At 45.0% G+C, this 14580-nt stretch overlaps 1 protein-coding gene across 2 annotated transcripts in view; it reads right to left on the bottom strand.

The window, feature by feature from the left end:
* Positions 1 to 14580, bottom strand: part of NF2 (NF2, moesin-ezrin-radixin like (MERLIN) tumor suppressor) — a 105456-nt gene that overhangs the window by 16771 nt on the left and 74105 nt on the right. For both annotated transcript variants that reach the window (XM_004461765.5, XM_004461764.4), the window contains exons 9-14: positions 14387 to 14461; positions 12369 to 12482; positions 9777 to 9899; positions 7285 to 7502; positions 5863 to 5968; positions 2184 to 2311 (exon numbers count right to left, since the gene is read on the bottom strand). In XM_004461765.5, coding sequence (XP_004461822.1) covers positions 2184 to 2311; positions 5863 to 5968; positions 7285 to 7502; positions 9777 to 9899; positions 12369 to 12482; positions 14387 to 14461 — 764 coding nt within the window. The remainder of the gene's footprint in view (positions 1 to 2183; positions 2312 to 5862; positions 5969 to 7284; positions 7503 to 9776; positions 9900 to 12368; positions 12483 to 14386; positions 14462 to 14580) is intronic.

Genomic DNA, 14580 nt, shown 5'->3' with positions numbered 1-14580 from the left:
ATTATCCCAAGGATTCTATGGGTGGTAAAAGCATAAAGGCTCTTTTTTTTTTTTTTTTTAAATATTGGTTACTTTCTTCTTTTTTTTTGAAAGATTTATTTATTTATTTTTCTCCCCTTCCCCCGTCCTGGTTGTCTGTTCTCTGTGTCTATTTGCTGCATCTTCTTTGTCCACATCTGTTGTTGTCAGCGGCACAGGAATTTGTGTTTCTTTTTGTTGCATCATCTTGTGTCAGCTCTCCGTGTGTGCGGCACCATTCCTGGACAGGCTGCACTTTCTTTCGCACTGAGTGGCTCTCCTTAGGGGGCGCACTCCTTGCGCGTGGGGCTCCCTTATGCAGGGGACATCCCTGCGTGGCAGGACACTCCTTGCACGCATCAGCACTGCGCATGGGCCAGCTCCACACAGGTCAAGGAGGCCCAGGGTTTGAACCGCGGACCTCCCATGTGGTAGACGGACGCCCTAACCACTGGGCCAAGTCTGCCACCCATAAAGACACTTGCCAGACAGGTAAGGGATTGCATCCTGGCTTTTTCTTCATCAGTGGTGTGACACTGGGTGAGTTCACAGGTATCCTTAAATCTAAGTTCTCAGTGATAAAAAGGGAAGACTTCAATCTACCTTTGATGTTAGTTATGGGAATTATTATTTTTTTAAAGATTTATTTATCTCTCCCCTCCCCCCCCACCGTCTGCTCTCTGTGTCCATTTGCTGTGTGTTCTTCTGTGTCCACTTGCATTCTTGTCAGGCAGCACTAGGAATCTGTATCTCTTTTTATTTATTTATTTATTTTTAAATTTTTAATTTTTAAAAAATTTATTTCTTTCCCCTCTCCCCCCAGCTGTCTCCTCTCTGTGTCCATTCGCTGTGTGTTCTTCCATGTCTGCTTCTATTCTTGTCAGCGGCACTTGGAATCTGTGTCTCATTTTGTTGCGTCATCTTGCTGTGTCAGCTCTCAGTGTGTGCAGCACCATTCCTGGGCAGGCTGCACTTTTTTTTGAGCTGGGTGGCTCTCCTTACAGGGCGCACTCCTTCCGCATGGGGTTCCCTTACTCAGGGGACACCCCTGCATGGCATAGCACTCCTTGCACCCATCAGCACTGCATGTGGGCCAGCTCATCACATGGGTCAGGAGGCCCTGGGTTTGGACCTTGGACCTTCCACGTGGTAGGTGGACGCCCTATCCGTTGGGCCAAATCTGCTTCCCTGTATCTCTTTTTGCTGTGTCATCTTGTGGCGTCAGCTCTCCTTGCAGGGTGCACTCCTTGTACCCCTACATGGGGGGCACCCCTGCATGCTAAGGCACTCCTTGTGTATGGCAGCACTGCGCATGGACCAGCTCACCACATGGGTATCGAACCCTGGACCTCCTATATGGTAGGCGGACACTCTTATCAGTTGAGTCATATTCGCTTCCCAGTTACAGGAATTAAATGAGATAAAAGCTAAAAAGTCCTGACACACAGGCATTCAATACATTGTCACTACTGGTATTGTTCTCTGCCCATAAAGGAATAACATTAGCCATAAGATCAGCGACACAAGGCAGCCCATTTACCTGGGCTCTGGGAACCAGGGGCTCTTGGTAGGACTTTTTTTTGTAGCAAGAATTCTTTCCATCTCTGATCCATTCCCACTGACTATAAAACGAAGATGGAGATGCTGCTGTGATCAGGGAGAACTGATGCTCAGCATGGCCCTGTGCAGTCAAGATGGCCCAACTTGGGAGCTACCCTGGCTATTTGCTTTCCACTCCCTTAGGCCTGAGCTTCTTCTCTGTCACTCTGCTCTAGACATGAGAAACAACCCAAATCCCAGGGAGTCCTACCAACTGCTAGAGAATACAACTAGGAAACAACTGCTGTCTATTACACGTGAACAGCAGTTTGACTGACTTGGAAATCTGAAAACCCAGCCATACACTTAGGTGAGGTTTTTAGCTACTATCAATTCTAGGTCACTAACCAATTAATAAATCAAAATAACAAAGTTATTTTTATTCTGCAAAGTCATATGCTCATCTTGTCCTATAATTAAATTCTTCCTCCAGTGGGTGAAAACAGAGCACACCTTTGCAGGAGTTGGCTATAGGCTGCTTCAGTGACCCCTGGCTTTCCCCAGGCCCAGAACTACTCACTCCAGTGCATTGGGGGTCCAGAGGACAGCACAAGAGAGCTACGTACTTTTCTTTCTCTATCTCCATGGAAAGCCGCTTCATGTCAGTATCCTTGAAGTCAAAAGAGAGGCTGTCACCCATGAGGTTGAAGCTTGGTATATCAGGAGGCAACGGTGCTGGAATTGGGTTGATGGGCTAATAAGGAGAAATTTCAGGTTAGGAGGTTTGGGTTATACAAGAACAGAGATGCCCTGGTCTACCAACCAACCCTCCAGCAAATGCGAAGGCAATGTGCACAGCATGGACCCCTCCCTCTCAACATCACCGCAACTTCCCACCATGTCTCTCTTCTCTTTAAGCCTCCACACATGCCGCTGCCAGGTGAATTTGCCCAGATTCCAAGTACAGGCAAATCCTTCCTCTTCCCTCAAACCTTTTAAAAAATTATTTATTTATTTATTTTTAATGTTACATTAAAAAAATGAGGTCCCCATATACCCCCCACCCTCCTTACCCCACACCTCCTACATCAACCTCTTTCATCATCATGGCACATTCATTGCATTTGGTGAATATATTTTTGAGCACTGCTGCACCACATGGATAATGGTTTACATTATAGTTTACACTTTCCCCCAGTCCACCCAATGGGCCATGGCAGGACATACAATGTCCAACAACTGTCCCTGCAGTACAACCCAGGACAACTCCAAGTCCTGAAAATGCCCCCACATCATACCTCCTCTTCCCTCTCCCTACCCTCAGCAGCTACAGTGGCCACTTTCTTCACATCATTGCTACATTTTCTTCCATTACTAATCAAGTCTTTAACAGTTATTTACTCTGAGCCAAAGTAAAAATAAACTCTCTTTCGCTTACTCTTTTAAGAAACACCCAGTCTTGTGCTGGGAGCTGGAGTCACAGATAACATGACGGAGTTCATCACTGTTAATTAAGGTAAGAGAATGGGGAAACCCAATGGATAGGGCACCCGCCTACCACATGGGAGGTCCGTGGTTCAAACCCAGGACCTCCTTGACCTGTGTGGAGCTGGCCCATGAGCAGCGCTGATGTGCGCAAGGAGTGCCGTGCCACGCAGGGGTGTCCCCCACGTAGGGGAGCCCCACGCGCAAGGAGTGCGCCCCCAGGGGAGAGCCGCCCAGTGCGAAAGAAAGTGCGGCCTGCTCAAGAATGGCGCCGCACACATGGAGAGCTAACACAGCAAGATGACGCAACAAAAAGAAACACAGATTCCCAATACCGCTGATAAGGATAGAAGTGGTCACAGAAGAACACACAGTAAATGGACACAGAAAGCAGACAACTGGGGGGGGGAAGGGAGAGAAATAAATTTAAAAAATAAAACTTTAAAAAAAAAAAAGGAGAGAATGGAGGCTGAAGGAGCTGGAGAAGGTGTGCTAAAAGAGATGTGGTTTCTGCTGGCATCAGAAGAAGGCTCGCCAGGCAAGAGGAACAGTGAGCACACACAGGCATGGCATTAGGGAGGGGCACAGAATGTTCAGAGAGAATGCAGGGGTCAGTGTGGGGAGGCGCAATGGGAGAGAGGAGAATGGGGAAGATAGGGTGAGAAGTATGGTGGAGGAAGACTTGGATGACGCCATAAAGGCTCCACCTGTGTGCTAAGGGTTTGACTCTGAAGAAGGAGCCAGAGTAGGTCTAGAAGCAGAGGGTGAAGTAATTAGATTTGTTTTTCTGCATTTTCTCATTCTAGGAAAAAAGGGTCATCTAAACTATGGCCCCAATCTACCTCCCCAACTTTTCTCATTATTTGCTCTACAAAACCCTTGAGCCACTTTGCCATCCCATGTCTGCACCTGTGCCTCTACCATTCCTTTTCCCTATACTCCATCTCTCTTTTAAGTATTAAGGATTTCAAATATTACAGTCTTTCACCAAAGCCCTTCTAGTGCCTTCTTGGCCAGATGGCAACTGTTTCCTTTGCTGTCATTTAATACTGGTTACAGTTCTGTAATGGCCTTTCTCAAACTCTACCCTGTACAATAATCCTTTTTGGTTGTGCCTTCTTTCTACTGTTTGAAAGTTTACTGAGCACAGGATCTGCCTCTTTCTCATCCTTGGACCCCTCACTGAGTCTAGGACAGGGTTTGGGAAAGAGTAGAGGCTCAGAACAATCATTTGAGATGGTAACCAGGCCTGAGGCGGCCTGTGTGGCTATTAGAGGTGGTGCTGAGAGGGGACTTTTGAAGTTCTAGAAATGTTTTCTGATCTGGGTTCTGGGTACACAGGTATGTTCTGTGTTCAGTTTATGAAAATTAAGCAAGCTGTACAATTATAATTTGGGCATTCTTCTGTACGTATATTACACTTCATAAGAAATTTCCAAAAATGATGGGTGCTGGGCACTGCACCACTATTGGGAGCATACATGGGTATGACTTCTTTGGAGAGTGTCAACATTTAAAATCTGACCCCACAGTTTCCATTTATAATTTATTCCACCAATATATCCACACATATGTGCAATGATTTGTGTTTAAGAATGTTCAGTGCAGTTTTGTTCATCAGAAGGTGGTTGGTTAGTTGAATAACAACCCATCTACTCAACAACAAAATAGGATTAAAATGCTGGCCATGAATGATCTCCCAGATTTATTGTTAAGAGAAAAGAGCAAAGTTAGGACAGTGTATGAAGCCTGCTCCAATGTGTGGTTTAAAAACACAAGCATCTGGGGCATCCAGCCCAGCTGAGCCCTAAGACAACTCACTCTAGTTGCCATCTGACAGAAACCTCCTGAAAGCACTTGAGTGAGACCATCCAGCCTACCTACCCACAGAGCCACAAGGTAACAATAGGTGTCCTCAGCCATGTGGTGGGCTTGGGGTGGTTCCTTATACAGCAATAGATAAGCAGAACACACAGCAACAGCAAACTGTTCACGATTCCCTCCACCTTACACCCTGGGCAGCTTACATCTCTATGCCCTGTGCTTGTTTATGTCCCCCTGCGTGTCTGTGCCCTGCATGTCCATGTGTCTGTGTCCTCACCTGGGATACTGTCCATCTCTTTCCCACCTGGCTAGTTCCTACTCACCCTTAAGCTCAGGCACCACCCTGAGTCTCTCTTGACTCTCCAGTCTGGGCTAAGTGCTTCTCCTTCAGCACCTATGCCCCTCCACACCTGTCCTAGGACTTCATGACTGCACTGTGTTCATCTGGAATAGAACAGGTGTGCAAAAATGTTTGCTTTGCTGAATTTAATGGACAAAGAAATTAAAGAGAAAAGGCTTCTCTACTCATTTTGTGACCCTGTCTGACTGAAGTCTGCCTCCATGTCCCAAAACTGAGGTTGGAGGCTAGTTCTTGCACGATGGAAAATTGCTTGGAGATAAGTTCTGGGGAGGTTATCCCTTCCCAGAAGTACAATTACAGTATATGGTATATACTAGTAGTTGAAGATTACATTCAGCTCAGCATTAAGAAGCTAGAATGCAAACTCTCTTGAGGATAGAATAAGAGAAACGTTATTTCACAGATGGAAAAGGCTCCACTGCCTGATTTCATGACAATAGGTAAGCAACTGGCTAATTCCAGGCCAAATGGTAGACCAGGGACATTCTAACCAGCTCCCTAACTCCAGGTTTTCTGTATCATTTGTTCTGCCATGTGTCTACTTGAACATTCACCCCGAAAGGCACTGCCAGATGAATAGAAGGACCAGGAATAAAGGGAAGGGTCACAGGTCACCAGCCCCACTCCAAGCTCACCGGGTACGTGGGTTTGGTGGTGATCTCCAGGAGCTTTTGCTTGGCTCTTCGTTCTGCTTCTCGGGCCTCCTGCAGGTCCTGTTTCAGCTGATCTGCCTCCTTGGCCCTGAAACAAAAACAGGAGCCATCAACTCCCCTAAAGAGGACAAAGCAATGGGAAGTAACCCCCACTATGGAGAGGAGATACATGGGTTGACCCAATCAAACCAGAGGATGGCACCTGACAGTAGGGAGGGGGAAACACATCTGCAGGAAATCAAAGCTTCAAAAGCAAGAACACTCCTGGATATTAATCATTTCAACTAGTAAATCTAAACTGGAAGAAGAGAAAAGCCAGTGGGAAGAAGAGGCAAACAAGAATCTTTACAACTGGAGGCAAGGGAGTTGGGGGAAGGGTTAGAAGCTTTCTGTGTTTCATTTCTGGATGAGAGTGGGCTTAGCAAATGAAGGGTTCAGTGGATCAAAGGGCTTATGTTGGATCACAAAGGGCAGAAGATGAGAAAAGAACTGATACTTGATAGCCCCCAGATTCCGTCAGCCAGTAAAGGAAGCAGCAGCACCTGAGAGCATCCTCTGTGGGTGCAGATCCTGTCCTGCAGGACACAGGCCAGCATGCCACAAGAGGATGCTGCACAGGGTACTTGCCCGATATATACCACTCACAGGGATAATGACCACACAGGAAAAGAAAGGCCTAGGACAAGATGGGAATTGGGGGATGACATTCCCTGAATGACATGCAGAATGTGGAGAAGAAAACTGTAGTAAATACACCTTGGAAGCGAGATGCCAAATCCAAGTGTTCTAAATCAGCAGAGTCAAATGCTGTGCTGGATGTGCCAGTGTTTATCTGAGGGCTGCAGGGCCAGAACAATCCAGAGCCTAGAACAGTCTTTGAAAAGTACAAAGAACAGTCCACCCTCCAACCTGGTCATGAGTTGTGGCATCCTGGCCCTCCTTTCCTATCAGCTTCAGGAGACCTACCACCAAGGACAGGCTTCTTGGAAGTGGGTGTCTAGGTTCTGTTTAAAGGAAAATAACTGCTGTCTTCCTCCCCCGAATAAAGAGGGGGAAAAAAACAAGTTTTTTAATGCAAAAGCAGCCTCATCACATCTCCTCAGCTAAAAGCAATCTGTGGACATGCTCATTTATTTCCTGCAGCTATGACTAGCAAGGGAGAGTCATGACATGACCAGAGGTGCCCACTCGACCAAAGAATTGTGTTCCTGTGCCCTTCCTATGGCTCCACCTCCACCAACCTGTCAAGGAAGGACCCTCTCCCTTGCCCCAGATGATAGAGATAGCTGCAGGTAAGCTTGGACTTAAGGCAGCATTAGGACTGAGCAGTGCCTCAGCTGGGGCCCTGGGGCTCAGGACTCCTACTAGGCTGGTGTGGGGGTAAAGAGGACCCTCCCCTCTGACCTCCTCTCTGACTCCTCGGCCATCTTCAGTGCCAGCACCTCTGCTTCCAGCACTTTCTGCTCCATCAAGCGCTTTTCCTCTTCTGTCCGAATGGCAGTGGCCTTGATGCGCTGCATTTCCTGTTCGGCCTCTGCGGCCTTCTGAGCCAGGAGTTTTGCCTCCTCCTCGGTGATCTGGGCCTTTTCTGCCAACAGGTCGGCTGTCTCCTCAGACCGCATCTGGAGAGAAGAGTGCTGTCACTGGAATGGGGACCACATGCCTATTCTCCTGTCCAGATCTGGCCTCAGACCAGTCTAAGGCACCCTCAGGGCCCTGCCACTCAGTGCCCTTCACCCCCTACAAGGGAACAGATGACAACAGGTGACAAGCCTCAGCCACCAACTTTTCAGAAGAACTCTTCAGGCCTCCCATGTAGAGCAACAAGAAAAAACATCTTTATGAGCTGAAGTTTATGAAGGAGAAAAACAACTTAAACTCTATTTTTCTTTCCCATTTAAATCAGAGGTTCAAAACCAGGGGTGACTTTTGTTCCCCTTCCCCACCAGCGGACATCTGACAACGTCCGCAGGTTCTTTTATTTAAAAAACAAAACAAAACACATCGATAGCTTTTTATTCAAATAGAAAAATCAAAACTTTAAAGTTTGTACTTTAAAAATCATCATTCATGGAAATGATTAACACAATGTTTTCAGATTCTAAGTTCTTTCGTGAAACATCAGTAGTATTTCTGCCAATATCGTCCATATATTTTAAAGATTTTACCACTGACTTCCATGTCGAGTGTTTAACATGATTAGCAAGATTAACTGTTATTACAATGGAACCTCGGAAAATTAACTCCCTGCTGCCATAAGTTGATATGTTTTGGTTCTAATATATAATAGGAGACAAACCTCAAGCAAAAAATTTGATTACTATTTTTCTCAAAGATAGTGATTCTTACTTTCTACAAGTCATATATTTCATAGCAGAAAAACAACTTGGTAGAAAGAAGTTTAGAAACATTTTTTCTCCCTTTTTTTGAGGCTTTATAACAGTGGAAACTGTAGATTCAATTCAGTAACAGAGGAATGGGGAGGGAAAGAATAGTTCTGATAAGCCCCACTTTCAATTTCATTAGGGTGGTGAATGAGAAATAAAATGAATATTTTGTTCTTCTAAATCCAAATTCAAAACAGGGTCTTAAAGTGACCAAAAAACAAAAAAATAAAAGAATAACAATAAAACCTAAGATAATGCCTAGGTAATACCAAAAGACTATGTACTATAATGTACTTATTTACTTTTTAAAAATCTCTGCCTGCAGGTATTTATATATATATATATTTTTTAAGATTTTTAAATTTATTCCCCCCCTCACCCCCAGTTATCTGCTCTCTGTGTCCATTTGCTGTGTGTTCTTCTGTGCCTGCTTCTACCCTTATCAGCAGCACAGGGAATCTGTGTTTCTTTTTGTTGCATCATCTTGTTGTGTCAGCTCTCCATGTGTGCAGTGCCATTCTTGGGCAGGCTGCACTTTCTTTCGCACTAGGCGGCTCTCCTCATGGGGCGTGCTCCTTGTACATGGGGCTCCCCTACATGGGATACATCCCTGCATGACAGGGCACTCCTTGGGCACATCAGCACTGCACATAGGCTAGCTCCACACGGGTCAAGGAGGCCCGGGTTTGAACCTTGGACTTTCCATGTGGTAGGCGGACTCCCTATCCATTGGGCCAAGTCCACTACCAGCCTGCAGCTATTTTTGATTGTCATCCAATGGTGGTTGGCATCTAGTGCATGGAGATCAGGGATATACTGCTCTCTGTCCTTCAATGCACAGAACAGCCCCCGCCATAAAGAAGTGTCCAGGGAAACGGACTTGGCCCAGTGGTTAGGGCGTCCGTCTACCACATGGGAGGTCCACGGTTCAAACCCCGGGCCTCCTTGACCTGTGTGGAGCTGGCCCACGCGCAGTGCTAATGTGCGCAAGGAGTGCCGCGCCATGCAGGGGTGTCCCTGCGTAGGGGAGCCCCACGCGCAAGGAGTGCGCCCCGTAAGGAGAGCCGCCCAGCGCGAAAGAAAGTGCAGCCTGTCCAGGAATGGCGCTGCCCACACTTCCCGTGCCGCTGACAACAGAAGCGGACAAAGAAACAAGATGCAGCAAACAGACACAGAGAACAGACAACCGGGGGAGGAGGGGGAATTAAATAAATAAATAAATCTTAAAAAAAAAAAAAAAGTATCCAGCCCAAATGCCAAGGTGCCAAGGCTGATGAGCAGCCTGCTTTAAAGGCAGTCCCATGCTGAAAGTGGAATTCAGCTGCACATGAACTCAGCCTTAATCTACTTTTGCTAACACAGGTCAAAAGAAAAGACACCTGTTATTTTTAAGCTGAAATAAACTGTCAAAACAAATGCCCGTAATTTGTAATGCCTTGGGAGCCTAAGTTCAGAAAACCAAGGAAGTTCCAATGTAGTCTCCTGGCAACCCAACCCCTTAGAAATCACCAGGGCTTCGTTGGCCATCGTTGCCTCCTCTTTCATCTGTAGTAGCCTCCTCTCCAATTCATCCCTTGTGCGCTCGGCCTCCTCCCTCATCTGCTTTTCTCGGGCAAGGCGCTGCCGCTCCATCTGGGAGATGAACAAAACAGAGTCACGGGACCCAAGATCTGTCATGCTGCAGGGATCCAAGAATGCCCCATTCTCCAGAGATTCCCCTTTGGGGACCCAGTGTCATTCTTGTCATCCACCATCCTCTTTCCTTCTAAACCATTGTAGAATTTAAAGTTCTGCCCCTTGAGGAAAAATTCAATGGTAAATGAGCAAACAAATGAACGAACAACAAAAAATCAGGCCCAGTCTGCCTGAAGAGAAAGGTATTCTCACACAGCTGTGTGCTGGAAAAGCTACCTTCAGGTATCCCTCTTCACTGGAAAACCTCATGCAGCTCTGACCTGCGGCTGACAGGACATAATGGGCGTTTCTTCCTCAATGAAATGGAGCCTCACAGACAGCTTTCTTCTCTGGTCAGAAGAGACACCTCACCATTTCTAATCTACACGGACCCCTCACACACTTCTGATTTCATCAACAATAACTCCACTCTTGCCTCTGACCCAAAGAGAGGATAGAATCATTCTGTGTGATGCATCAATAGTTCACACGTTATATTTCACAAGGGAAACCTGCAGCGGCCACAGCACAGAATCTCACAGCCTCACGCAGAGGCAACTCCTGAGCCAGGCAGGCAAGAGGAGGGAGCCAGGCAAAGAACAAAGACCCCCATCCTGAAGGCAGCAGTACACTGCTGCCATCACCTCCCTTGCCTTCTGGATCACTGCATTAATTAGGCCACATGCCAAGCTTAATAAGGAGAACAAGCCCAGGACAAGCACTATTCTCTGTGATCTTAGGGTACTGAGTTCTGAAAGCAGAAGCCAGAAATGACCACTGTAATACTTTCTTCCTTAAATAATTAAATCATGTTTAATTACTTCTTGCTCCAATCTTATCCCACACTCTAACAGCATGAGATTTTGAAAACTGCTGTCTTTTCTAAGTTCTAAGCCAAAAAAAAAATTACACTGGCACCGCCTTTAAGGAATAATGCAAAAACAAGCAATAAGACACTGTAAGTTCCCCAATTTTCCTAGTGCAGGCCAGTGAAAAGCTTGGCCCATTTATTCTCTAATTTCCATCATATTAAAATTTCCATTAGGTGGATTACTGCATCTCTGTTATATTCCACTTGAGAAAAGAAACTCAGGTAATCCCCTTCAATTCCCAGCGTTGTACTTTCCCTAAGATCTCTACCCCAATAATAATGGGCTTCCTGTCTGCAAAGTGGTTTATTGCTTATAAACATCTTCAGGTACATTCAGTCCTTTGATATGAGACAGAGAGAAGGATTGCCTCCACATAATGGATGAGAAAACTGAGGTCTGTCAGGAAAGTCACACACTAACTTTCAGATCTGGTTCCAAGGTCAGCATTTGTTCCACTGGGCCAGAGCCCCTGACCTGTGGTTGCCTAGATGCTGAATTGCCAGGGACATGCCTCCACTCTTCCACAGGCAGCACAGACCTGTGGTGTGCTCATGAGATTCCCTACCGGGGCCCAGAGGCCACATGCTCCTTGTTGTTTTCAGATCTCTCACTTCTAAGTTTTGCTCTGCTGGAAAAGAGGTCAAGGAGGGCTCCACTTGAAGATGCCACTGTGACCTCATGCTGGCTGAAAAGACATTTCTTTATCCAACAAAACCCATTCTACCATCCCCAAAGTATCCCAAAGAGCACATCTATGGCCCACCTCTCAGAGCAAAGAGATGAAGGGCTGAATGCACACGGGATAAAACTGGGCACATCATTCTAAATCCCAGGGCTGGGAGCCAACCTCACCAGTTACCCAAATCAGAGTGCAACATAGAGACTAATTATTACACCTCCAAGCCTGCAAGTCCTGAGGGCAGCTGACTACAGCTGCTATCTAGTAGTTGTCCAAAACACAACTGATTCTCTCAGTAGTGAGGCTCAAATTAGTGTGTGAATTTCAGAGAGCAGAAAAGGTCTATGAGTAGAAAACACTCATGCAGATTGTCCAGTTTGCCAATGAGCTCCCCAGCACCGCCCGCTGCGGGCAATGTGCTGCCTAGGCTGACCTGCAGGGGAAAGTGGGGCTGAAGTCTAATTAGCATTCCAGCAGCAAGCTCTGCAATGCCGCCATGCATTCTATCCCAATAAGAAAGGCAAAGGCCAAGTAAAGGAGACAGGCACATGGGGAAAAAAAAAGAAAGAGATAGGTAGATGGATGGATGGATGCTCAGCTACCTCTTACCAAATTTGTGTTAATTATACCTAATTCCACCTAAGTGTAGAAATAACTAGAGACTTTTTTTTTTTCTAATATGCTATTAGAGTTTCTTCCTCATCTCCAGAGCTGACATTCTACCAGCTGGGCATTAGCCAATAAAGATCCAACAGGGATAAATAAACGCAGGCATATCCAGGGTCAAGGGACACCTGCCAGCCCATAACCACTCCTTGCTTTCCAGGCCAACCCTCTGAGCAGCAAAAACATCAGTTAAAACAAGGTCTTACTCACCTGCTTTCTAGCTTTCTCCTCTCTGGCTTGGGCTTTCATCTGCTGAACTTCCAAAGAATCAGCCTTCCTCCTCCTCATAAAAAGGTCATGGTTCCCAATACACAGCTGGAGAATCTGTGGCCATGAAACAAAGAGAAACATTAAACCCACACACTGATTACCAATTCACCAACACTACAGCTTCTTGGTCTGAGGGCTCTTGTGGGAAGTGGCAACCTGTAGAAGAAAGAGTGGGGTAATATACCAAAATCCTGCCAATGGTTTCTGGTCCTCTCAGCTCTGAAGACTGGCAAAATGAAGTGCCTCAGATATGCCAGGAGGCAAAAATCACAGGGAAGAGAAGAACAGGGGACACTTTATCATGTTTTCTAGATGCAACTGACTCTCCTAATCAAGATGTGGCTCTGTTGATCAGGGAGGACAGCAAAGATCATTCAATAATTTGGGCTGGGAAAACAGGTTTTCATGTGGAGAAAAATAAGTTGGAATCTTCCCTCACACCATACCCAAAAATCAATTCCAGAAGGATTAAAGACTTAAATGCAAAGATCAAATCTTTGAAACTTTTGGAATAGATTATAGAATAGCTTTATGATCTTAGGAAAGGAAAGACGTCAAGCAAGATACAAAGCACAAATGATAAAGGAAAAGATTTATACATTTGGTTAAATTAAAATGAAAAATTTTTGTTCATCAAGACATAAAAAGTTAAAAAACAAGCCACAAACTGGGAGAAGATAAACCAACAAAGAAATTTAAAAACCCAACAGAAAAATGGCCCCAAAACATGAAATAGATATTTGACAGAAGAGACACATGATTGCCCAATAAATATAAAAGATGTTCAACCTCATTAGTAAACATGAAGATGAAAATTAACATGACTGAGACACCATTTAATATGAACAAAATTGGTGAACATTTTAAAAAGCCGATAGTCTTGAGAATGTAAAGGAAAAAGGAAGTGTTACTCACTACACTACTGTTGGGCCTGTAAATCAATTCACCTCTCTTGGAAAACAATGTGGCATAATCTTGATTTTGGACATATCCTAATGGCCTGTACTACTACTATGTACATGCTCTAGAGACACTAACAGAATACAGAGTATTCACTTTTGTTTTTATTTATGCCTTATACACCCATTATATGTGTACTTTTATATGTATGAGGTAATTTAATTAAAAACTTTAAAAAATAACTCATGACAAATTAAGGTTTAACTTTTTAAGTTAAGCTAAAGAAAAGAGACTTTCAAGGTCTATCAGAAAAGTGTGAACCTCTTATGTTTTTTAATGTAACATTTTGTGTGATCTCTTTATCTTTAAAAAAAAAAGACAAAAAATAAAAATTAAAAAAAAGTATGTACCAAGTGACCAACATTCTACACCTCACAAGAAGCCACTGTGATACTCTTTAAAAAGAAGCATTTTGGGGGCGGGGGTGGTGGGATTGAATGGGACCTCATATATATATATTTTTAATGTAATATTATTACAAAGTCAATTAAAAAAAAAAAAAAAAAAAGAAGCGTTTGGAAAGCGGATTTGGTTCAATGGATAGAGTGTCCGCCTACCACATGGGAGGTCCAAGGTTCAAACCCAGGGCCTCCTGACCTGTGTGATGAGCTGGCCCACGTGCAGCGCTGATGTGAGCAAGGAGTGCCGTGCTACACAGGGGTGTCCCCTGCATAGGGGTGCCCCACGCGCAAGGAAAGCACCCTGTAAGGAGAGCCGCCCAGCGTGAAAAAAGTGCAGCCTGCCCAGGAATGGAACCGCATACACGGAGAACTGACGTAGCTAGATGACGCAACAAAAAACAAGATACAGATTCCTGGTGCCACTGACAAGAATATAAGCGGACACAGAAGAACACACAGCGAATGGACACAGAGAGCAGACAACTGGGGGGTGGGGGGGAAGGGGAGAGAAATAAATTAAAAAAAAAAAAAAAAAGAAGCATTTGGTGTCTCAGAAAAAAACAGTTATCAATCATAAAAACCAGAATCTCAACTTACCAGTTTATTAACACGAAGCTTTGAGGAGTTAAATTTGAAGACATCAATTTTCTTATCCAGTGGTTTAATGGTAAACTGAAAGAAGGAAGCAAAAAACAGTTTCAGTCTAACAGCTTAAAATGTTACTACAAACTGAGACATGCCACAAAAGCCAGCAACCACACTGCCAATGAATCAGCATCATGCTTCACCCT

This window comes from Dasypus novemcinctus, chromosome 19, assembly GCF_030445035.2.
Source record: "Dasypus novemcinctus isolate mDasNov1 chromosome 19, mDasNov1.1.hap2, whole genome shotgun sequence".
In the NCBI taxonomy this organism is placed as follows: Eukaryota; Metazoa; Chordata; class Mammalia; order Cingulata; family Dasypodidae; genus Dasypus; species Dasypus novemcinctus.
The sequence above is the reverse complement of the archived record's forward strand: the minus strand, read 5'-3'. Positions and strand labels throughout refer to the sequence as shown.